Source organism: Lutjanus erythropterus, chromosome 19 (assembly GCF_056507025.1).
Source record: "Lutjanus erythropterus isolate fLutEry1 chromosome 19, fLutEry1.hap2, whole genome shotgun sequence".
In the NCBI taxonomy this organism is placed as follows: domain Eukaryota; kingdom Metazoa; phylum Chordata; class Actinopteri; order Lutjaniformes; family Lutjanidae; genus Lutjanus; species Lutjanus erythropterus.
Genome location: NC_139335.1, coordinates 17,190,170 through 17,215,248, shown reverse-complemented (window position 1 = coordinate 17,215,248; position 25,079 = coordinate 17,190,170). Strand labels below are relative to the sequence as shown.

The 25,079-nt window shown below is 39.3% G+C and overlaps 3 protein-coding genes across 4 annotated transcripts in view; 2 read left to right on the top strand and 1 right to left on the bottom strand.

Moving 5' to 3' along the window:
• tom1l2a (target of myb1 like 2 membrane trafficking protein a) overlaps positions 1-6,692 on the bottom strand; it is a 28,176-nt gene extending 21,484 nt beyond the window's left edge. The window contains exon 1 of one of the 2 annotated variants that reach the window (XM_084743806.1): positions 6,129-6,692. In XM_084743806.1, coding sequence (XP_084599932.1) covers positions 6,129-6,180 — 52 coding nt within the window. In that variant the 5' untranslated portion in view covers positions 6,181-6,692. The remainder of the gene's footprint in view (positions 1-6,128) is intronic. The other variant, XM_084743807.1, reaches the window with a different exon arrangement.
• A 713-nt stretch (positions 6,693-7,405) lies between these two features.
• Positions 7,406-13,725, top strand: gid4 (GID complex subunit 4 homolog). Its single transcript, XM_084744571.1, has 6 exons — positions 7,406-7,791; positions 8,273-8,332; positions 9,768-9,875; positions 11,025-11,126; positions 11,215-11,345; positions 12,712-13,725. Exons 1-6 carry the CDS (start codon positions 7,567-7,569, stop codon positions 12,773-12,775), a joined length of 690 nt encoding a protein of 229 aa, XP_084600697.1. The 5' UTR covers positions 7,406-7,566; the 3' UTR covers positions 12,776-13,725.
• Positions 13,726-17,860: 4,135 nt separating this feature from the next.
• noxo1a (NADPH oxidase organizer 1a) lies at positions 17,861-22,888 on the top strand. Its single transcript, XM_084744568.1, has 8 exons — positions 17,861-17,986; positions 18,070-18,150; positions 18,263-18,335; positions 19,150-19,333; positions 19,769-19,959; positions 20,061-20,177; positions 20,282-20,399; positions 21,185-22,888. Exons 1-8 carry the CDS (start codon positions 17,921-17,923, stop codon positions 21,948-21,950), a joined length of 1,596 nt encoding a protein of 531 aa, XP_084600694.1. The 5' UTR covers positions 17,861-17,920; the 3' UTR covers positions 21,951-22,888.
• The last annotated feature ends 2,191 nt before the right edge of the window (positions 22,889-25,079 follow it).

Here is a 25,079-nt window from a genome sequence, read left to right as displayed (position 1 = left end):
TGCTTTCACACTTTAAAGCCCAGGAAACCTTGGCTTCAAATGTTATGCATTCCTCTTATAGACTGATTAATCAATTGGCTCGACTGATAAATCAGGCCGATTACTGTCATTTCAAGATAATCAGGCGTGCGCTCACAAAGCCAATAAACAGAAAATATCTGCACACATCTGCAGCCAGGCGGCCTTGTCAGTGTCACTGCTGGAACAATGTTAGCGCTCCCTCTTGTGAATTTTGGGAAGGTGGTAAATAGGGCTGGGCCAATTAAAGCCCAGTCAGTAAGTCAGTAAGTTTACCACAATAAAAGACTTGTTACACATTTTTCTCCTGGCCTGTAATGCTATTTATCCATCTAGATGTTTTGGGTGTGAGTTGCAGAGTTTTTGAGACACTGGCTCTAGAGGTGTCTGCCTTCTCTCAAATAAAAGGAGTATAAATGGCACTCGGCTTGTGGTGCACAAAGGACCACAAAATACATTTCAAAAATTCAAAACCAGCATCACCTTCCAAAAATCATGACCTGGTTACTCAAGATAATTCAAAGACCTTGTTGTGAGCAGTTTTATGTAGGAACTAGTTTCCTTCTATTTAGCTAAAAAGGGAACAAAACATTACATTACAAGCAATGGTTTGTTCACTTTTTAAGCTAACTAGCCAACAATGTAATGTTTTGTTAACTTTTTAATTGTGCAAAAGAGCTAACTGTTACTGCAATTATTAATTTAGGTGGCTTTGCTACTTTACAGTTTGAGGTGTGGACAGTCTGTCCAAGCAAGATCTATTAATAGTCTAACTGGGTACTAATCTCTGTTAAAGGGGTTGGGATGAAGACTTGGTTCAGAGTACAGTACTACAAGTTTTCATTCCAGTTAGTTTTCACAACACTGTTATCTCCAAATCTCACAAGACACCCCTTACGTGCTACAAAGCAAAAAAGCTGGTTGTGGGTGTGATGTGGCTGTGTACTCAGCCACAGAGACCCGCTTTCCCCTTCACACTCCACCCTACCGTTTAATAGCATTTTGGTCACAGCCTGGAAATAATGTGATCCAGACTGTGAGAAGCTACAGTGATGAACCGGCATTGCAGTCATCACTGCCTTCCTCGCTCTGTCTCCTCCCTCCTCCCCCCATCCCCCCGAATCCATCCATCATGTCTGTGAATGCTGATATCTTTCAGGATCACAGTCATGTGGGGAGGGATTCACGGTGAAACAGAAAAAAAAAGGTTTTCTACTGAAGTGAGCTGTGACCGAGCTCCTGTGACTGACACTCAATAGATTCTCATTAGACGATTCTTGAGCGTGGACAGGAGGAGCTTCCCTCCCTGAAGCCCAGAGGCCCTGAGCAGGCTGTCATGCCCAGGCCAAGAGCCTCTCGCTGGGCCGTGTTGCCTTCCTATCGGGAAGCTCAACATTGGACAAGCGTGACAGCCATGACTTATTCATGCTCTACCTCCCCCTCTCTAATCAACTTGTCACAGACTGGCCAAGCACAGAGAGGCAGCCATCTTTTTTTTATTCTGAGTCCCACCTATAAACACACACCTTTCACCGGACTATATGGTATATGGTGATAGAAGTCATTGTAGCAGGTATGACAATATGAAATTACCCTACTTAGAAAAGTCTTAAACACTTATGACCCATAGAATAATTAATAAATGTGTATAGCGTTCGTGTGGTGTATAGCAACACATCAGTGGGCTAAACGAAGATTGTTTGCAGTTGGTGGTAGCTGACTGGCAACTGAATAAAATGTGGATAATAAAATGCTTTTGTAAATTGAAAAGGTCATCTTAGAATAGTTATATGTCGTAATACTTTCATGACTCCACAACTACTCTTTCACTGATCAGCTCGGAGACCTACAGAGGAGAAATGATGAGCCAATTACTTATTTTCTACCTCCAATAATCATTCTGTTGGCTAAGGTCCCTGTTTAAATAAATTCATTTCATTTTATTTTTTTTATTTTGCATCAATAAAAAACAGTTGCAACTTGTACAGCATGAGTTTATTATTTTTATTCACAATGACGGCATTGAAAATCATCAGGATTTCTAAATACCTTGTTATACCATAATACCTTGTATTCAATTGAATATAGGTTGAAAAGTTTTTGAAAATCATTGCATTCTGTTTTTTTGGGAATTGGAGATGTGAAATTCAACATGAGCAGCATTTAAAAACACTGTGCTGTGCCTCAGTGTTGGTCTGTGTATGGTATAGAAAGCATAAGTTTGTGAGAATTAACCAGCTACTGAGAGATATCCCACGTAATCTCCTCAAGTGGATTGTCAGGTCAAGCCCGGCCAGGAGATGAGTGGCAAGGAGGAAAGAAATTAGAAAAAAATATATTATCTGTCCATGTGTAACGAGCTAGAATGACACTGAACAACCAGAGCCTTGCTAATGAAGTTAAATGCCTGCTGAGTGCATTCATTCATGGTGTTGTGTCAATGTCCCCAGTCCTGGGAATCGACACCACACCAGTGAAGCCAGTTGATCACATGGCTGTAACGGTGGCAGGCTGTGCCACGCACTGCCAACAAAGCCACAAATATCTGTCCCTCCCTGGCTCCGTCTCTCCACGGTTTGTCCTTTTAAGACTCTTCCTTTCTGTACACTTTTCCCACTTGTCCTAATCTTTTGTCTTTGCTGTTTTTACTCACCTTTTCCTCTTCTCTGTACCTCCACAGTAACAGAAGTTTGACACTAGATGCTAGTGGTTTCCTAAATATTGAAAAAGTCTGCAAACTACTTTCAAAGCAACTTAAATTTAGAGTTTCAATTTGCATGATATTCCGCAAAGGACAAGAGTCAGTGGATACTAGTGATGTATAAAAAGATGACATGGCACCCTGACCTACAAAGCTCTACATATTTCCATGCTAAAAGTGCTTTATTAAGAACAGGGGAGAAACCCTTCATGTATTTTCTCCACCAGCCAAATTGCTAGTGAATGTTCAGATTTTACCAGCCACAATAAATAAAATCTATAAAATGTCAGAAAAAGATGGGGAAAAAAATCAGTGTTTACGAAAGCCCGGGGTGAGACCCTATTGTTTTGTTTTGCTTACAACCCAAAGATAATCAATTTACCATCATAGAGGAGTAAAGAAACCAGAAAAAAAAATCATATTTTCAAAATTGGAATCAGAGAATTTGGACTGTTTTTCTCAAAAAATGTCAGACAGTGATTACATACTGCTCATCTGGGGTAATCCAAGTCTCCTAAAGCCCCGAAATGCCGTTCACTGGTGCAAGCACACATCACACACACCCAGTTCAGACAGCGTTCATGTGCACATGAATGTGACTACAAGTTAAGGATCTTCAGTTAAGATTTAGGCTAAAAACATGGCGTGAATTATATCTTTCAAGTCAGCTTAGTCGGGGCTTTAGCCTTGATTATGCCAGACAAGCTGTATAAGAAAAAGATTACCTTAACTTTTTGCTAGTGATATCTTGACTTCAATACAGGTTACTGAGTGATACTTTTTCTGATACCAATTTCAGAAAATCTATTTTGATAAAATGAAAATTACATTATACATTATGGAATAAATCTTTAGTTTCAGTTTTCAGCTCCTTTTTACATTCTCAAAGAAGTTTCATAACATAAAAATACAAGCTAAATCTACTTACTACAATGTGCTTAAGTTGTTCGATTCAGCTTTTTAGTTTTATGTTTCAGCATATTTGCATTTTTCTACTAAAATCTTCTTCTACTTAAATCTACTCAAACCACAACTTGAGATTTACTCCTTAAGTATCAACATTTTGTATCGAATGACAAGGCATTTTTTGATACTCGATCCTACTGAAGCAATTCAGTAGGCACCATAAAAGTATTGAAGTTCAGTACCCAGCCCTAGTTTTGTATCTTATTAATTTCTACTGATTAATTGATTACTGATTGTTAGCATGGCCGTCTATCAGTTAAGGAAAAGGCACAAAATTTGCAACCCTACTCTGTACTAATAATTTCTCACCAATATGTCTTCTTTTAGGAAAAAGAGACAGCTGTGAGGAAAACAGGCGAAGTGCAGCACAAAAAGAAAAAAAGAGAACCACAGCTTGAAGCTCCCTCATATAAAATGATAACAAAAAGATAGGCACACACGGTGCACGCCTACACACATCATTCATCACATCTAACCTCTCCACCACCTTCTCAGTCACTTTAGGAAATGAAAATGTTCTCCACGATGCATCCCTCATGTTATCTGTCTCCTCTGTCTCCTCCTCATTGTTTCAGGTAAACTGATCCTTTGCTCTGCATGCTGCTGTGGTGTACAGTACCGCTGCAGCAGCCAAACAGACCGCCGGCCCTGCAACACTGCACAGTGCACCAACTCAACTGCACACATCAGGCTGGAGATGCTGCCACCTCTGTGAAATGAGAAATCCAAACTGTGCTGCATCCAGCCTACTGCATGCATGACCTAGAAAGACCTCTGTAGAGTGAAATGTTTGAGACGATGCTCACAGTTGGTGCCTGAGGGCTGTGTTGGAGGACATGGCACACAGCAGCTGACCAGTAGGTGGTGGGCAACACTCGCCCAGGCCAGAGGACAATTCAGAAGTCCCAAACTGTTTCCATCTTGTGCACTAAGGAACTTGATTGAAGTATTGCATGGTTGTCTGCTTTCTAGCTGTAGTATCATGTTGAAGGACATGAGAAGGATCGACACACTCACACCCTTTAAGAGCAGCTCATTCTACTTTTACTCACAGAAGAAAATATGTAATTAACAAATGCTTCTGTGACAGCTGCTGCATTTACTTAATGGTGAACACGCTGTGAGAAATTTATGTTTGGTCCACATCTGTTTGGCAGGAGCTACACTAAAAAATGTGGCTTGATTTTTTTTAGAATTTGTTTATACTGGCATTCGACATCAACTTAAAATGTTTAGAAAGTCTCCACATAAAGAAAAACACAGTACTGGGGTGGTTGATATTCAGGCAATCCAAAGTAGTTCTTCATCTGTGCACCTTACTAAATATCATTAAACTGTTAAGGAAACAAGTACACGACCCAGACTACAAAAAAAAAAACAATCAATCAATGTAATAGTGATATATTTCCCTGCCCTGATACATATTGCAAAGCGTCTTGTTATCTATAATTATTAAAAATACTGGTGAAAGTTTGCTGTTTCCTTTTAGACCACAACATTCATTATCAGACTGAAATATCATGTCTCCATTACAAATCTTCATCACAAATATTCACCACTTTTGAGGGATCAGTGCCAAAAAATGTGTCTTCATATACAGTATATATATTCTATATCTTGTATAAAGAATATCGGCTAATATCAATATCAGCATCAGGCCCAAAAATCAAGCATTGGTCAGGCCCTATTTATATAGACCAAACAGCTAAATGATTAGTTGCGAAAATGACTGACAGATTCATCGATAATGAAAATAATTGTAACTGCGGTCCTACATAAGGGAAGAATGTTTCTGCAGATCTCACAGAGAAGCTGTCCTCGGGATAAAAGCTCAAGAAAACCTTGGTGACAAACTGTGCTGGATCAGCGGTTGTTTATCTCTGAGCAGATTTGTAAACAGGCAAGATGCAAAGATAGACGCAACCACACCAAAGGGATGTGGGAGGCCACGTCTTCCTTCTCTTCTCTTCTCTTCTCTTCGTCACTCTCTCTCTCTTTCCTAGTCTACAGCACAGAGCCTTGAGATTTAGCTAAAACAAAAAAAAAAAAGACAACGAGGCTGACCAAGGAGTGTGATCAAGTATTGTTCAGGAACTAAGAGAATATTGAACTTTAACCTGACTACAGCTCTGCCAACCACTTTGAGCCATGTCACTACACTGCCCATATAATTCCCTCTTCTTTTATTCCCTTGCGTTGTCTACACAAGTTCATAGCGTAGATGAATTTGTGATTACAGCGGACTAAGTTAGGTAGGTTAGCTTGCTAACATTAGCTGAAAGCTCATTCCAAGTAGATGACGTTTGCAACGATGATGCTCACTAGCTGGCTGTTTCCACCCTCGTAAGTCCTAATAGAAAACACCAAATGTCTGCCCACGCTCAAATTATGTAAGGTGAAACAAATGTCGCATCTCTAAAGAATTATTTCATGGATAACTTACCTACACACTGGCCCACGGGAGTGCTGTATGGATTGCCAAGTAAGAACTCCATTTTGACAACAAACAATCCGCTCGGGAATGACACAGGCTGAGGCCCAGAGTCGGCGCTATCAAGTCCCGCCCAATGAGCAACGCTATTGGTCAAGAAAGCAGAACCTTCAATACGTATGGCTAGAATCAATGTCGATCATATGTGGTTGCGTCCAGGAGGGAACCCTAGATTTGCGAAAATCACGCGCATGTGCATTTCATTTAGTACAGTAGAGATCGTTGTCATTTTCTTAAGACTTAATTAACTTATTATTTTCTTGGGTTTTTTTAATATACGTCTCAGTTTTCAGTCACAGTTTGACAATAACGCGAAAGACAAGGTATCAAATGACAAGGCAAGAAATTTATCTGGGTGGGGTAAGTTTAGGCACAAAAACTACTTGGGTGGGTCTAGAAATTAACTATTTAGGTGGGTTTATGAACAGGTCATGGTTTATGGGTAGAATGAGACCCTTCTAGTTACGTTCAACAAATACTTTTACGCCTATTAACGTGTATTTCACTAAACAGTGAACTATTATTGTATACAAATACACCCAAATACACGCATGGACTCAAACATCAATCCTCTGAAATATAAAGACAAATATCGACAAATATAAATAATTATAGACTGGAAATACCCGACACCGCACTTGAAGTGTATTTACAGTACCCAGACTACAGTTTACACGATGAAAAGACATTTAGTAGTCGCCTCCCTTTAAGCAATTTGTATAGATTATTTTCTTTTAAACCACAATTTGATTGGAAATGGGCATTTATAACTTGCCATGTTGATATTGTGTATCTAAAGCACATCCTTATATGTGCAGAAAAATTTAGCATCGATGAAATACTCCATGCTTTTGAGAAAGTGAGACTTGAGCTGCAGATACTAATTTTCTCTATATTTGTTAAATATTGACGTTTAGTGCACGTATTTTTTTTATTTTCTTTCTTTCCTCTTTCTCTCTCTTTTTTATATTTTTAGATACTTTTTATTTGTACTTCTACAGTTCTTAAAATGTATATTTATTTATATATTTCTATTCTTGAATGGGAGTAAGTGTAACGTAACCCTGGTAGAATCAATGAAGTATCTCTGATTTTTGAGTAACAGAAATTACTGGAAAAATGAAATACAATTCCCAGAACGCATTTTGGTACATTATCCAATAAGACTCTTGCTCGAGCCGAGCACCAGCTTCCAGCCAATGAAATTCAGGGAAGCTGAATTCTCAAATGAGATGTTGCAGTATCCCTCCTCCTCAGCAGCGAGTCCATGGACTAGCTTTGGGGAATTGAGCAAAGTTTTGCAGCACGGTGGGTTTCGTGCAGCTGTCAGACCCTCCTCTGCGAGTCGGCTTTATCTCTCTAGCTTGTGTTGTGTTAAGTCACAAAGTTCATGACGGTTGCTGACGGAGACACTTTAGCGCTCATCATGCCCGTCCGAGCAGAGTGCTGCAGTACCACCGGCTCGGCCTGCCCATCCTCGGCCTCTCTTGTTCCCCCTGCTCCGATCAACACCCAGCAGCCCGGGGTAGCTACCTCGCTGCTGTACAGCGGCTCACAGTTTCGGGGTTATCAGAAGAGCAAAGGCAACTCCTACGACGTTGAGGTTGTTTTACAGGTAACGTGTCACTCCTGATTGGTTTTAACATTAGTTTCGTTATGGCAGCATACTTGTAGCCCCCATTGCTAACTTGCTAACTTAACTGACGTTAGCTTTTTTGGCTGGTTGTCATTCAATACCAACACACTGACCTAATTATGAGCCAGCCCAGGTGTTTGTTTGTACTGTGATATTTTCAGTCTGGACCAAATTTCACTAACTGAACGTTTTGTCACCTGTTTTGCAGCACGTATACTCTAACGTTAGCATTTTGTTCAACTGTGCTAGCTATCTCAATGAGTGAATTCAATCTACTAGCACTGACTTTGACAGCCATGTCAGCAGACTAGCAGAAACTATAATGCCTGTAAGGTTTGTCTCTGTTCACCTCAGCCCTCCTGCAATTTTTCTCGTCATAAAGAAGTACAACCATGTTTGCACCTGTGGTACCAGGCATAATGTGTTCCTTAAATTCCCTAAATCTGTTTGTTTTGGACAGCATGTGACAGTGGAGGACTCATATTTGTGTGGATACCTGAAGATCAAAGGCCTGACTGAGGTACGGCTTTAAACTAGGTCAGATGTAGTGTGACTGACCTTTACTCTGTCTAAGACTGAGCTCAAACTGGTTTCTTCTTGCTCGATTGCAGGCTAAAATGTGACATAGAGTAGAGGTAGACGACTGTGAGGCCAGGCCAGGACTGTAGTCCAGGGCTTAAGTGTGTCAACTGTATACCCATTACATTACATAACATGTGTAAGGGAAAAGGTCACAAGGTTCCTGAAGTGAATTTTGGCTGTGGCAGAGTGACGTGAAAGATGAGTAGTCAGATTGTGTATGTATCTCTATAGAAGATAGGAGTCATATTTAAACCCACAAGTTGTTTATGAGAAAATTAAGCCAAGAGAACAAACAGATATTTGCTCACATTCCTGTTATCTAAATTGATAGTTTGGATTGTTTGACGTGGGGTTGTATGAGGGACTTGTTGATAGTATGAATAGGAATGCCAGCTGGAAAGCCAGGCAATGTAGTACTGTGGGCATTGTCAGCAACAAAATGTATTTTAGTCACCTAAAAAACATCAATATCAATTTAAGTGTATGCTAGGTTTAGAATATTTTCTCCTCTTTACTTTGCTGTTAGACAGCTTTCTCCGATGGGAAACTTCCCTCTCTTCAAAGGTACCGGACTCTTTAGGTGAAATCAGTTATTTTACCTCACAGAACACAGGAATTGCTGGTCTATCACTGCCTCGATCCGTTTATATGTTTGCGTTATTGTGTGACTTCAGTGAATCCAATCTTTCCTTTTAAAACACTAAAGTCACGCAGTAATGCAGACAAACTAACTGATTGAGGCAGTGGTAGAGCAGCAACTCATATGATCTGCGAAGTAAAATTACTGATTATATCAATGGAGTCTCATTGGTTTTGAGAGAGAGATTGCAAGTTGAAGCAGTGAAAATATTCTAAATATAGCCTACACTTAAACTGATTTTTATTTTTATTTTTTTAAGCTAGGCCTTTTTTCGGTGGCTGAAATACGTTTTGCTCCTCACTCTGTCCCCAGCAGTACATTGCTTGGCTTCCTAGACCAGCACTCCTGTTGCTCCTTCAAACTGGAGGTGTGTTATCCACCATCTACTGTAGGTAACACATTGACGATGGATAGGTACCTCATACACCCTTGCTTCAGATAATCTCTGAAGTGTGTATCTGAGTGCACCTACTTAAAAAAAGGCAGGGCAGCAAGTCAACAATGCAACATCACACTTACTGTAATCTCTTCTGCTGATGCATAGTTCACAGGCTGATGCACAACGTATGAGTCACAGGAAATTCTGGAAATCTAAATTATCCTCATGTTGCACAGTGATAGATTGACAGAGCAGTAACCTTTTAAGTGACTTTCAAGGCAGGCATACAATTTGTAAGCATGATTGAACTGCTATTCCTGTATCCATTTTCTTCTTATTTCCTCTGTTTGACAGGAGTATCCTACTCTCACAACCTTCTTTGCTGGTGAGATTATCAGTCGAAAAAGACCCTTTTTAACTAGGAAGTGGGACGCAGATGAAGACGTGGACAGAAAGCACTGGGTATGTCCTGTTATCATTATTTTTATATCATTTTTGTTATTATTATTATTTGTGAATTCATTAGTTTAGTGTTTGCAGACAGTTTGGTTTATGTCAAATGATCATACAGTTTGTGAGTAGTTTTTCATATGATGCGGATGTTGTAGGTTTGTAACCCAAACTGCATTAAGGGCCTACACTTTGGATGATTATGTCTTCTTGAAAAGCCTGTAAATTGTGCAAAATTCTGTTTAGTCTTTTTCATTTTGATTGGCTATCTCTTGATTAACAATAGCTGGAGTAGGCCAGGAGGAGCACTAATCACTATGTTGTGAGAAAAGCGCACGTCTACGGATGAACAATAATAACAGCATGTCATTGGTATTGATAAGAGTATCACTGACAGGCCAGTAAGATGATGCTTTAATTATATACAGAGATTATTTCTGCAGTGTGGGCAGATTTTTAATTGTCCAAAGCAGTTATCAGAGTTTCTGTTTGAAATGACTGCTCAGCATTGATCATGCAAGAAGGAGCCAGATCTCATTCCTTCAACACTCCAAATATAATTGCCCATCTTAACAACCATCATCATCCGGATGATTATGAGAAATTTATGAAGAACAAAGAAATCAAACGGCAGCAAAAGCAACATGTCAGCAGTAGTTTTATTATTTCTCCCAGCACTATATTTTATATCTGCCAGGGGGCCATCACGATAAGAGCAGGCATACGAATATGTTAATTTCACCATTGGAGATGCTTGATATTCTCTTAAATTAGGTGGAAAAAAATATGTGCATTTACTGGTATTTATATCGGCATTGACAGTTGGTCATATTGAGTTGGAAAATATCTGCTTATTGGCAAGGAAGAACAAATGTTTCTCTATTTTATAAGCATGGAATGATTAATAATGATAAGTTGGGGCGGCTGTTTAGCTCAGTTGCTGCTGTTTCAGCTCCTGCCTGTGGCCCTTTGCTGCCTGTCATCCCCTCTCTCTTCACCCCCCCTTCCTGTCTACTCTTCAGCTGTCCTGTCAATAAAGACAAAAGCCCAAAAATATAATAATAAAAAAAAATGATAATTTACTCTGCAGACTTTCAGTCAAGAGAGACTTTGCATCCCTTGCTTCTGTTCTCTTACCAATATTTAATAAACTCTTTCCAGGGCAAGTTTAAGCCTTTTTACAAATATGCCAAAAGCTTCAATTCAGATGACTTTGACTATGAAGCCCTGGACAACAGTGATTATGTCTTCATGAGGTGGAAGGTTAGTGAATAATCTCACTCTCATCTTTCTCTCTCCTTGTGTTATGTTTTAAGCTTTAACCTCCACTCTGTCTTTCCTGCACTCTCAGGAGCAGTTTCTTGTTCCAGACCACACCATCAAAGACATTAGCGGTGCCTCCTTTGCTGGCTTCTATTACATCTGCTTCCAGAAGTCCACAGCCACTATTGAGGGGTACTACTACCACAGGAGCTCAGAATGGTAACTATCAGCATCACAAGCCAACTGATTCACTGTTAGGTTGCGCTTTATTTGACAGTACACTAATCAGACAAGCTGTACTTATATATTCAATGTGACAAAAACTACAAGTAATATTTTCTTTATTACAGTATTACACCCTTTATTAGACTTTCTTAGAGTTAATTAGGGACTAGGAATGGGTCCCAGTATTAAGTGGGTAGAGACAGTGAGATGAAACAGGTGAAATAACTCAAAGATTTCTCAAATTGATAACGACTTTGCTAATTACTGTAAGTGCAATAAAAAGTAAAAAGCCAATACTTTATCAATACACCTGATCGACAGGCACAAACATGTAGCTGGTGATATTTAAATGGGATCTGCCTGTGGTCTCTCATCCACCACTGCTGTTTTACACAAGCACAGCACACTGGCTGTCTTACATCCTAAAATTTGTCAAACTGTTGTAATCCTACTGCAGGCAGGGACAAAGCAGCCCCTCCTCTCTCTGTCAGGCACAGACCTGCAGACAGTTGATTGCATGAGCATCAGAGGGAAAAGGACAGAGGATAAGATGACTGATAGAGACTGATGTCAGTGCTTGTCATTATTTCTAAACGTCACTCTGTATTTTGATGTCAGCAGTTTAATTTATTTTACTGACATTTCAGATTTGCTTTCTGGAGATATTAATGAGTTTATGTAGAGACTGTTCCTGCTCTAGTTATAGTTGGTTATTAAAAAAAAAATCAATTCCAATTCTGTTCTGAATTCTTTTTTAAATACATTATATTTTTTAAGAAATATTTATTTAGTTTAAGACCCGATAAGATAAGAATACCCTTACTGTGCCGAATCAAAAGCGGTAAGAGTAGTAGTATCAATAAATTTAATAAATACCCATCCCTATTATGGACACATCACAACAGACTGTACTGTAAACTAAAGTGAAATCGCTCATTTGCTACTTCCCCTTTTAAAAACAATTTGTGAACCAGATCCTCCAAGTAAAGGCCAGAATTATAGGGGTCCAGGAATATTTTGCGTATGAGTGACTTCACAGACTTACTGAAATAATGTCTTGGTTACTCTGCCGATTGTATGGGACCAGCCAAAGAAGGTGTGTCTCATGTAGTAAATATGTGATATCACTTTAGTTTACACTACAGTTCTGTTGTAACGTGTCTTAATTACCCTCTAATAAAGTCTACTAAAGGGTCTAATAATGCCTGCAGAACAATTGATTTTCACTTTTTGTCTAATTTAATACAAAGTACAGCTTGTCACGTAATATTGGTGTACTGTAGTGCGATCAATTGTTCTATCAGTCTCTTTTTCCATGTTAGTGTTTGCTTCATATGCCAATTCCTGCTTTCATCTGCAGGTACCAGTCTCTAAACCTAAACCATGTTCGAGAGCACAGTATGCCTATTTATGAATTTCGGTGACAAACGCATCCACGAGTATTGAGTCAAGGAGGGGGCAGTCCATACTGCCCCGTAGTTAAATGGGACAGGAACGACAGAGAGCCCTTTGGTGCCAAGATTGGAGCTGACCTGTTTTCCTCGCTGTAGGGAAATAAACGTGGTCGGACACTTTTCTGGTGGACTGAAAGAAAGAAAGAAAGAAGGCACGGAGAGAAAGAAAGAAGAGTTGAAAGGAAGAGCTCAGTGACTAATGGACAGTTCCCAGGGTTACTGTAGGACTGATGTTTGCCTCGGATTTCATTGTTTAATTTTATTTTGTCCTTTTTCCGGTCTGTTTTTATTTCAATTTTGTGCTACCTGACTTCTTTGTGCTCTAATAGTATCTGTTTCCCCGTAGTTGGACATCAGAATAGGCTTTTCCTGCAGTGGAAAAAGTAATGATGCTGGCCTTTCGGTTAAGATTTGCAAAAGAAAAGGGTATAAAGTTTTGAGAAGAGTTTTGTTCAGTAAAGCTTAATTTATTTTTCTTATTTTAATATACAATATCTTTGCAATATCACTCTGACGCCCCATAGTGATTAATGCAGAGTATGATGGTGGGGTTATTGCCAAAAGATTGCAAGATAAGCAATGATGAGTAGTGTTCTACTTTTTATGCAAGGACTGTAAGTTATGGTCAGTTGCTCAGGGACGGCATGTTTGGGTAAAAGGTAAAACCAACAGTTGAATATGGGAGCTGGCTGAGCTGAGTAAGGATTACAGCTATGTTGACCTCAGGACGGGTCATTAATAACCAATAACCAATGATTTCCAAGCTGCTGCTTTTTTAAAAGATCACACAGTTGTCTCGACAAAAAGTCTACAAAAGGCTTCACATCAAAATTTCTCTATGCAAGCCAAAGCTCGTTAAAAGGTAGGATTTCTAACACCACCTAACTTATATTATTTCTCTTCTAGAGTGATTCATATATTTTTTTTATCAAGACTGACCTAGAGTGAAAATGTTTAGGAAAGTATTAGATTTATTTAATTACGATGACCAGCATTTAAAGCTCAAATATGTGACAGTACATTCCAACTCCGAGTTTAAAAAACGTTTGAGAATTTGAGTTTGACTGACTGGAAAGGTTGAGATGTAACATGAGAAAAGCAGCACAGTGATTTGAATGTCTGGATAAAATCTTAGTTACATTCAACCATTTCACAATATTTCTATCTTTAAAGGCAGTTAAATGTGGCCGAATAAGTTTGTTTTTCTGCCTTTTCCTCCTAACCTTAAAAACAGTTGGACGTAACATAAAAAGTGTCACATGCCCATAATGCAATGTGTTTCCACTCTGTCCTAAATGGAAAATATTAGAAGAAAAAGCACCTTTTGTGGCTCGTGGAGACAAAGTAGGAAAGGGCGATGGAGAAAGAATAAAACCTCCTTTGATGCTTTAGGAAAAAACCTGCTGCCTTAAATTTTAAATGTTTGTAAAGCTCTGTTTATTTGTGTTTTTTTAAAGACAAGTGATTAGGTTACTAATGTTTTATTTGAACAAAATCAAGTTTATTTCTGTTTGCGAGAAACTGTACAAAGAAATTGCTGAATCTTGGATCAACCACCTGAGGATTCTTAGAGGTTCTCTGGAAAGCGTTCATATTAAAGTTGTGAGCTGGAGAGTGCATGTGCTCCACCTGCCTCTTTGTTGCTTATAGATTTTCAGCTGCGGGCTTCAGCTGCAGCGTAACAAGTGGATTTGAGGGGTTGTGGGAATACAGATTGTTACAGTTTTAATTAATCATACAACAGAGAAAACAAGAAAATGTGCAATGCAAGAAACAGATGTTTATGTGGGAGTGTGTCCTCAAATGTCTTGACTTAAAAAGTAAATTTAAAGATGATGTATGATAATAAATCTGCTATGAGTGTGTTGTGTGACGAGAAATAAAGAGTGATCTATTTCATACAGAGTTGTTCATTCATGGGTGTTATTTTGTAGTAAATCCAGTACTGGTCATGTTTGTTTTTTGGTATTTTTGCCTTAATTTGAAAGAAGAAAGGAAACACAACAGAGGGTTACAACATTCTTAAAAGGTCCCTGGCAAAAACTATTGGAGCACTGAGCCTGTAACAGCAAAGCGTATTAACGACCCGTGCAGGAGTTCATGGAAATGCGAGCAGCCGGCACTAGATGTCAGCAGTGGACCATGAAAAGGTTTCATTCCTCTTTCAAACATGCCAGAGTCTCAACCAAGCTCAGAACTGTTCAAGCCTTCAAACGTCTAATAATAAGTAGTGTCTGGCCAACTTTTTATTAACTCTGACATTGTGACATCTGACACGTTGTCTAGATACTGATGAGTAAATCAACTTGATAATCACACTAGAATTTTGTGGAATCGGCTTTTCTGTCTTTTGCAGCGCCTGACTGCAGCAGCCTTAATCTCATGAGTTTATCGTTGCCCACAAATCTTTTTTCTGGTACAGTAAATAGTGTGGTAATATGGATATTGGAACACAGCAAAAGTAGCTCAAACAGAATCTGTTGGTTCAACTTTGAATCTTAAGCATCTTGAACATGTTTTCTCAAGTACACTGAATTAATATCAAGTTGATTTGACTAGAAAATTTTGTTTGAATCATTACAAATTACTTTTACTTGTCTTTTCAAAGACAGTCAACAAAAAGTTTTAAGGCAGCCTCAGTGCTTACATATTTTCCATTGAAACCAGTAGTTTATTGTTAGAGTGTTGCCATTTCCCTAGAAGAGTATTTTGCTTTCGTCATGGTAGAACTGATTGTGAAGTGTGATCACAACAGATCAAATCGAGTTGACAGGCTAATCCCACATTCACATTAAGAAGCAGTGATCCAAATCTCTCTGGAGGAGGAAATTTCACAATAATGAGTCCATTCCTTTATTAACAAGTCATATTCAAACACAAAAGCAGTTTTGTTTGCTTGATTGTTCCAAAATGCTTTTAGTATTAAACGTTAAAAGGGCCCTAAAACAATGTTTGATTTCCTCTAGGTGCTTGGAGACCAAAGGTAGTCTCACATTATGTGCAGAGTAACAACAAATATTTTGTCTTCAGAGTTCCTGTGCAGCAGGTTAATGATTAACCCATTTAGTGGTTTTCCTGAGAACATAAAAGAACATTTAAAAAATTTGTAAATGTCACTCATGTTTGGCGTACGTTCTGGCTTGAGAGAGGAGGAAACATGGTCGTAAAAATCACAAAAGGAAAGAATGTGAAAAATAATAACTTCCGTATCGGGCTTCAACAATGCTGGCTCTCCATCTGAATGAAACAGTGAAAGAAACAGTTTTGGTTAATACTAAATTACTAATTAATGCATAGAAGTGTTCTCATATTGAGACATTACACTGTAGTTTTGACTGTGTGTGTGTGTGTGTGTGTGTGTGTGTGTGTGTGTGTGTGTGTGTGTGTGTGTGTGTGTGTGTGTGTGTGTGTGTGTTGTAAAAAATGCATCTCATCTCTTCCCCTTCTTGATTGCAGCATCAGTGAAAACCCATAGTAAATCAAGAACTTCCTCGGATGTAAATATATGAATCCACAATGAATGATCAATAAAAACTTTTAAAATAATCATTATCAAAGCAGAGCTTCTGGTAAGATGCAGCACACAGGAGCCAAGACGACACTGTTAGAGACTATTTATTCATCTTTTAAAAAGAACAAAAAATGTCCACAATTATCTGTCGTGGTTTGTTACGGTTTCTGCAGCCTTCAATCTGCAGTCTTTCGTAGCTGCAACTATTATTAATTACTATTAAAGCCTGGGGAGACTTATAAAATGAGTCACTGGCAAAAATTAGAGGAAAAGGTGTTGTAGACATAGTCTATCACACACATTTTAGTTGATAAAATATTAAAACATTTTTTAAAAATGTGGTGCACAGGCTACACATTATTACAGGTGGAGCAAATAAGAATCACATTAGGCCTACAACACTGATAAATGAAAATTAAAAGACTGATGTACATCAGGTTTGCCACTATGTTGTCCCAACGTATCCACTAGTTTTTTGGAGATGTTGTGACATTTTAGCAACGTCATTATATAAAATACAGGAAACATCATGCAGAGCTCGTCCAGCTCCTTTTCCGCAGGCAGAGAGATAATCCTACCAAGCATGTGCAGATTAAGTGGCATCATGATGGCTTGTTCTGATTAGAGGCATTGAGTGTTACACCTGTTTCACATTCACCTCACCTCTCCACATCAGCCCACCTGCAGCAGACACAGGTTTGGAGAGGTGACCAAAACAGTGCAGGAGTTGGCAGTGGGAATGTTAACGATGAACCATTAATCAATTAATCACAGTTAAGAATTTCACCAATTAAAAATGTAATAACTGTTAATCGATAGTCAAGAAATGGCAGTAATTGTGCCTCATTTGACACTGTTTGAGAGCAATTTGCTGAATAAGGAAACTTAAAATAAGAAAAATATGCGAGAAAAGGTTTTGTATCTGATTAATAACTGATTACTACACTTTGCTTAGGCTGAGGATCTGGAGAAACAAAAACCCCTCTCACTGAATGTCTGCCTTCAATAATGCATTAAACAATTTTACTTTTAGTACTTTTTTTATTTTACTTGTATTGTTACTTGTAATTGAGTAATATTTTAGCTACTTGAGCACAGATTTTCATTACCCTTTCCACCACTGATAATTAACAAAAAGTTAGAGGAGAAAAAAACTTTCTCAACTATAAGTTCAGGAGGTGTCTTGTTTGGCAGCTGATGTAAATTGACCTTTACCCCCATTCTACTAAATGTAAAAAACAAAGTTAATGATTTTTTACAGTGAACACAGCCATTCATTATTTCCTTTGGCACAATATATGGCAATAAATTTGCAGCGTCACCCAGGCATCCTACATTAGAATAACATTTTTGTGGCATCAGAGGCATGTTAAGTCACAATGCTCCACTGTCGCGGTGTTGGAGCAATGATGGACTTTTCCTGGAAGTGACGGGGAGGATATTTTCCACCCCTGAGTGTGTACGTGACTCACACAGCCACACCTGCTGCGGCTGAGCGGCTACAAATGCACCTGCAGAGCATCCCTGCTCCAGTCCCGCAGCAGGACGAGGCTGAGCTCACAGCTGGACCACTAAACCCACTCTGTCTCTGTCTCTGTCTCATCATGGAGGACCAGCGGTATCCCATCAGCGTGCGTCTCATTGGAGTTATGCACAAAGAGAAGAGCAAAGTAAGTGATGGTTTCTCAGCTGCTCTTTTTTAAAAGTCACTGCTTTTCTTCAGTGTGATCACATCTGCATTTTCCTCTTCCAGATGTACATGATCTCCGTGCTTTGGTCGGACCAGAACGATATTGTAGTTTATAGGACTTTTCGGGAATTTAAGAAAATGCATGTAAGTTTAAAATACTCATGTATGTCTTCATATATTGTTTTATTTATTATTTTTATTATGATCGATTTATGTCAGTGGTTTTAACATCACTTCTGTTGCTTCTTCATCACAGAAACAATTGAAGAAAGAATTCCCACCCGCAAGTAGAATGAAAAAATCCGACAGAGTTATCCCCAAATTTCGAGGTACGTGACGCAGCTATACGGGCCTTTTTGGATTCCGACCAAGGTTATTATAGTTAAAGGAGAGATCTGTAATATATTTACTGTAAGAAAACATGAAATAACCACAATATGTCATCAGAGATTAAGGAAGCATGCTAAAACCTAAACTAAAAACTATAAGTAGGCGTGAAAAAAATCACTTTAGTTTACTGAAATAAAAATAAATCAAGAAAAAGGAGAACTAAAAATATTATGTACTAAAGCTACAAAGAAAACTAAAATAAATGAAAACATCAAATAAATAGGAAATGTCTAGTTTTAGTCTTTGTCAGTTTGGTTAAATTTGTGGACAACAAGAATGAGGAAGCACTGGTGCATATGTTTATTTAGACTGAGATGTCTACATGACTGAGCCTTCACAGAGTGTTGTGTTTGTATTGTACTACTTGTTCTGAACATCTTAAATCTTATCCTAGACATATACCCGTATATTATGATATAATGTTGATTTAAAATACAATGTAATTTCTCCCTCTAAAAGTTGATATTTTTTATTGTGTTAGACCTGCATGAATTAAAAAAGATGGGATCATACAAATAAAATTTTTTAAAAAACTACTGAAAGTAGTAAAAAAAAAAAAGAAGATAATAAATAAAAATGAATGAACGGGAGCATAAAAAACTAAACTGAAACTAATACAAAATTAACTAAAGTAAACATTAACAAAAACTAAAAAGAAACAAGCAAAGCCACTGTGAAACTGAAACTGACTTGAAAAAAAAAAAAAAAACTCCAACAGCTAATTCTGACTCGACATGTCCTGTGTGCTCTTAGACAAGAAGATGAAGCGCAGCGGCCAGAGGAAGACCCCCACCAAGTCACTAATGCGCCTCAAGTTCCTGCAGAAATACTGTAATGAACTTCTGAGCTGCGACCCGCGGGTCTCTCAGTCTGCACGCCTCATCCAGTTCTTCCAGCCCAAAGAACAGGACCTGCAGCCGGAGTTCTCCAAGAACAGGTAGGCCAGCTAAAAAGTCAGTTAGCCTAGCGTTCTCATGATGTCTCAGCACAGAAGTGCTAATTTCTCCTCCGTTTTGCTCAATCCATCTCAAAATGGCAGCCATGTTAACACTTAAACCTCCTCAAGTCTAAGTTTAAAGTTAATACTGTATCACATTTTAAATGAGAATTTAATCTAGGTTTAGAGTAAACACTAAAGGTTCAAAGTGAGGCTCAAACTTAATCTCTGTTTTAATTTTGAATTTTAAACTCATTTAAAAGTTTGGTGCAGCAAGATTTAAAGTTCAACCATGACTTAACTGAGTTTAAAAATTAAGTTTGTTGGTGCAACCAAGCCTATAAAAGAGGGGGAGAAGGTTTTGCATATGTGGGCTTTGTGAATAAACTGCTCTAAGTGTTAGTCTATAAATTAACCTGCTGCTCCTGTTTTCAGCATCATGATCATGCCGGCAGACGATGAGATCAGGGCCGACGCAGGACCGGGCAGCGGTGGTAACGTGACCCATCCATTTGTCACGGAGACGTACAGATGTGTGGCCCCGTACGAGACCAAAGACACCAAGAACAAACCGTTCAAAGTGGCGCTGGACGAAAAAGTAGATGTGCTCATCAAAGACAAAGCAGGTGAGTGAGCTTCAGCGTTCAGCGTCCCGTTGATCGTTAAAATATACCTCATGAAGCCAAATGCACTGAGACCTGTCACATGAATGGCTGTGTTGGTTCAGGTTGGTGGCTCGTGGAGAATGAAGACAAGCGGATGGCCTGGTTCCCGGCCCCCTACCTGGAGAAACTAGACGACGATGATGATGATGACGATGACATAGATGGCACTCCTGAAAGAGGTCCGTGCATATGCACAGTTTCTATCGACAGTTGCATATATAGTGCATACAGTTTTTAATCAACACACTTTATTATGTATTAAAGTCATTTCTGTCACTCTCAGGAACACTTTACACTGCAGTCAAGAGCTACAAGGCCACCAAAGGGGACGAGATAACAGTAGCCATCGGTGCAGTGGTGGAGGTCCTGCAGAAGTCTGACAACGGCTGGTGGCTCATCAGGTATCATTACATGCTTGGAAAAAACTCTTGGTAAATACTGTCCAGCATCAACCAAAGTGAACAAGAACATGATGCCATTTGAAGTCATTGAGAACTTTTCAGTGTAAAACTTTTTGAAATGATTTCAGTGTCTATCAGTGCTTTTTGAGCATTGCAGCACATTTTAACAAAATCTTGATAATACTGATAGCTGTGATAATCTGGTACGGTATCAAGACATTTTTTATTGTGATATTGTTGTTACATCCGTACCAGACAGTGTTTGTGCTCATGTTGGTTTTACCGCTGAAGCACAGTATCTTGATGTACAACAAAAACTCTAATCTTGGATGAGTCTGGATGCCTCCAGCTTGATTTCTCAAAGCATTAAACCAAATTCTTTCCCATAAAGGGCCGCTTACCGGTAATTCTATTCATTTTCTGAGAGACTGCCTCAATCTCTCCATCTTGACTGACAGATGCAAAGCCAGTGACATAAAAAAAAAAACACTCATCAGCAGGAGAGAGAGAGAGAGAGAGAGAGAATATGAAATTCTCTGTAGATGAGATTTTTCAGGACAATTTAACAGGGAAGCTTAACAGCACTGTGCTGTACATTACCTTAAAATTCAGATTATGTTTTGTCGTCTTTACAGTAAGGATTTTAGAGCATTTTCAAAATAAGGAGAATAAAAGCATTTGGTAAGCCGTGGCAGGCTAAAATGAAAAAAGGAATTGAGTGGTTGTACTTTAAAGCAATCCAGACTTCCAACCCTACATTTTCGTCTGTGTATTTTTTTGAACAGATACAATGGTAAAGCAGGTTACATCCCCAGCATGTACCTGCAGCCCTACAACTACCCTCGTATCCGCATGACGGGCACCCATCAAGATCTGCGCCCTTCCACGCCGCTCCTTGCCCACTCCTCAAGCCTGGAGCAGCAGTCCCATCAGCTGAGCCGCTCACAAGGAAACCTGCTGCAACTTCCACCTGTCAGGTCTTCCTCACCCCGCCTGCTCCAACCGGAGAGCAGGCAGAAATCACGCTCACTTAACATTCTGTCTGAAGAACCTGCTGCTCGGCCTGCGCCGAGAACCCCCGCCAGCGATGCCAGTACACCCATGAGCACACCTCCGACCGCAAAGCAGGCCCCTCCACCCACAATCATGGTGGAGATGGACGGAGACGAGGAAGAACGTGGCAGGAGTCAGGCAGAGGACAGTGAGGGAAGCTTTGTGAGCGACAGCAGTGACTTCAGCTTCAGTGACGACTTCAGCTCCTCCTCAGCGAGCTCGACCCTCAACCTGAGCCCCAGCGCCAATGACGAGCAGCTGCGTCTGAGCCGTACGCCCCCACCCATGGCGAGCAACCGCCTCACCCCAACAAGCATGCCAGAGGGGAAAATGATCCCCAGTGTCTCTGATCCCAACCTCTACAAGGGCCCGACAACTCCCAAAGTGCCACCCAGGCCACGCGCCCAGGAGATCCTCACCCGGTGTACCACTGTCACCCGTAAGAACGCAGCCAAAGGCGCTCTGTCACCCACGCCAACTGAGATACAGAGTCGATGAAGTTCCTATTGATGAATGGCAGCATTATTTTATTATTAGAAAACTTCATCTGTTCTGTGGCCCACGGATGAAGTTCTGCTGATTACAGCTGCTTGAGAACTTTATTTAATGACTGACTTGAAACTGGCGAGACTGTGTTTACAAATCTGTCTGGTAAGAGTTTGAAAAAAATGAATTAAGACATAATGCAACTTGTGCATGAACTGTTCATATGCACAGACTTGATCTTAAATTGTGCATGGGAGGAATTTACAAACTCTTATGGCATTCATCAGGACTTTTGTACTTCCTGTTTGTAAATTTAAATGTTTGCAATTGAAGATCAGTTTGAGAGAGAAACGTGTGTTTTGTTCTAGAGCCTCAACTTAGATCACAGAAAAAAAGAATCTGATCCACCTCATCTAAATGTACTCACCGCTACCTGTTCCCTGGCCATCTAAAGAGAGTTGGGTGACATGTCTGACATATATCAGTCCAGTCAATATTAAGGCTGGATTACTCACAAACAGATGCATACAGCTGCAGATACCACAGACACACTGTGTGCTTCCCAAGGTTCTCTGTTTTACACTACATCAAGGCACCATTTCCACATCCACTGCTGTTCATAAAAAGTTAAAAATCTATTCAGTAAACATCCAAATCATATGTAATGTACAGGATCTTGAACACATGTTTTCCTTTTATTTATTTTCTTCTTTTGTCAGAGTTTTACTGAACCTGTACTTGTCTGCTGCCCTTATATGGATTTATTGGGGCATTTTTATATGCTGATTTCAAACGTCCTGGCACGTGCATTCACTGTAATATAAAAAATGATTCATCAACATACTGGGTGGGTAAGAACAGACCTGTCAAGTCTCACTGCTCTCTCAAATATAAGAGAAAAATGAGAAAACTTTGGTCCACGAGGCCCACTGCACCAGATGCATTTAGATGAGAGTGGGAGGATTTCATAGCTATGAAGTTTAAGCACCACGTTTTTTCACAGTTGTGTTGTATTGATAGAAATGTGACTTGTCAAACTGTCTTGTTCATGTTGTTTATAATCTCTGAAAACAGATTAACAACAAGTCTGCAGAAAATGTATAGTGTGCAAAAGGTCCTGTTTATTACATCAGCAAAATGAGTATGTAAAGGTGGATGATTAATCAGGATGCACTAAACATTCATAATGTAGCTTTTTACTATCTGATTTAAATGATCATTTATTTTCCATACTGGAAACCTTGTGTTGTGCCTTATGTGCATTTTGACTGTGACAAGTAAGCAGACGGAGATTGATTTCTTCTTGTGACTGCAGCAAAAGTAAATGTTAGTCTGAAATACCAGAGATTGCAGACTGGTCTATTTCCTGCTACAGCGTGTTTACAGCCAACTCAACTTGAAGAATGGCATGTGTGTAAATTAACTCTAAAAAATATGCTCCAGAATCTGACCTTGTAAATTCTGGATGTTTTCACATGTTACTGAAGAGCTTGAAACAAATAAAAGCATTTTGGGGGAACTCAATGGTCTATTTTCATCTGTTTCAAATATAAACCTTAATTTACATGCCTTAAATTAAAAGGAATTTGAGCAAAAAGCATTTTTTAGACATTCCCGTCTGGTAATAGCCCCCATATTTCAGACTCCATAGCCTCAGTGTGTAACGCGGGTTTTCTGTTACAAATACAAAGTCTGAAGGCCAAGCTGATTTTTTCAAAGTTCAATTGATTGATTGATCCAACATACATTATACAACTGTCAAAAGCAGATGAATGGTTAAAACCACACAAAAATAAAAAAAAAAAGAAATAAAAGAAAAGGAAAAAACAGAAAAAAATTTGTATTTTTCTCACAATATTCTTACACATTATCTAAATCCCTCCGTCTGCACTAGTATAGTGTGAGTTAGATCCCGTAAAGTTTCGATCAGGGGCTGAAAAAGTTTGTATTCAACTCACCAATAATCTGAGCTTCACTGAGCTTTGCTTCAAAAAAAAACAAATGCTCAACACACCCTACTGGGATGTTCACCATGTTTCCACTATGCAATTAAGTTACTAAGTCATGTTGAATATAAACAATATACTGTATTATTTTATGAGAATACAACTCAAAATAACTCACGACACAAAAATAACAAATTTTTAATTGTATAATCATTTGCAGTCATTGAATAAAAACCCATGGTTATATAAGAAACCTTTTGTGTTGTTGTGGTCGAGCCGGTAGATCAGGTCTAAACTAGACAATGACTCCTGTTATCTGCAGTGGAGGAAGACAAAACCTGGCTGAATGCCTGAATGTTAATGCAGCTCCATCTTCTTTCAGTTCCTCCTTCCTTCCATCTTTTTCTTCTTACTGTCTGTTTAGTCTGAGCTGATTATGTTTCTTTAAATTCTGCTCAAACTCTGAATGGAAGAACTGAGGAGAGCGTTTTATCATCAATCCACACCTATCAAATTCAATTACCACGTGTGTAATATGTATAATATGTAGCATTGCCTGTACTGGTATAATTGCAGATTTACCAGCCAGGTTCCATTAGCAAACACTAAATTATTTGCTAACGCTGGCGCTAGCTAGGTAGTAGGTTCGCGAGATGCATCCGTAATTCACAAGAACTGGGACATTACAGGAGCAATATGTACGTTCAGAAATGAGAACTGCGTTCCAAAAAGCAAATTGGAACCATAAATAGGTTGGATCCCTTTGTAATATACAGTCCCTCCCCCCTTTTCTGTGCGAGACTGATAAATGAAGGCCCTAGACCCTTATCTTCCAGGCTACCCGCACTAATACCAGCCCATCTCCAGTCTGTCCCTGCCAGATTGTCTAGTTTGCTGATAGTTAGCATTCTTTTCTACCTGCCTGCCTGTTTGTACCTTTGCCTTTGGATTTTGCAGTCCCAGTCCAACCCCCTTGTCAGACAACGTCACCTGTTCTGCTTAATTACCAAGACTAAACTGAACTTTGATTGACCTGTCTTGTGTTGTGCTGCTGGGTTCCTGCCTGCTTGATTCAGGGGGCCTCAGGACAAAACTGAACATACCTGGCTAAAGCTTTAACCAGTAGGGGACAAAATTTGTCTGTGGGTTGTTTCGTAATCTCTTTACACAAACAGTAAAACAGCACTGAAACTCT

Coding starts and splice junctions, on each gene's coding strand:
- noxo1a (XM_084744568.1), top strand. CDS start 17,921: ATGGAGGACCAGCGGTATCCCATCAGCGTGCGTCTCATTGGAGTTATG. Junction 18,336..19,149: donor AGTTATCCCCAAATTTCGAG/GTACGTGACGCA, acceptor GTGTGCTCTTAG/ACAAGAAGATGAAGCGCAGC. Junction 19,960..20,060: donor GCTCATCAAAGACAAAGCAG/GTGAGTGAGCTT, acceptor GTGTTGGTTCAG/GTTGGTGGCTCGTGGAGAAT.
- gid4 (XM_084744571.1), top strand. CDS start 7,567: ATGACGGTTGCTGACGGAGACACTTTAGCGCTCATCATGCCCGTCCGA. Junction 8,333..9,767: donor AGATCAAAGGCCTGACTGAG/GTACGGCTTTAA, acceptor TCTGTTTGACAG/GAGTATCCTACTCTCACAAC. Junction 9,876..11,024: donor ACGTGGACAGAAAGCACTGG/GTATGTCCTGTT, acceptor AACTCTTTCCAG/GGCAAGTTTAAGCCTTTTTA.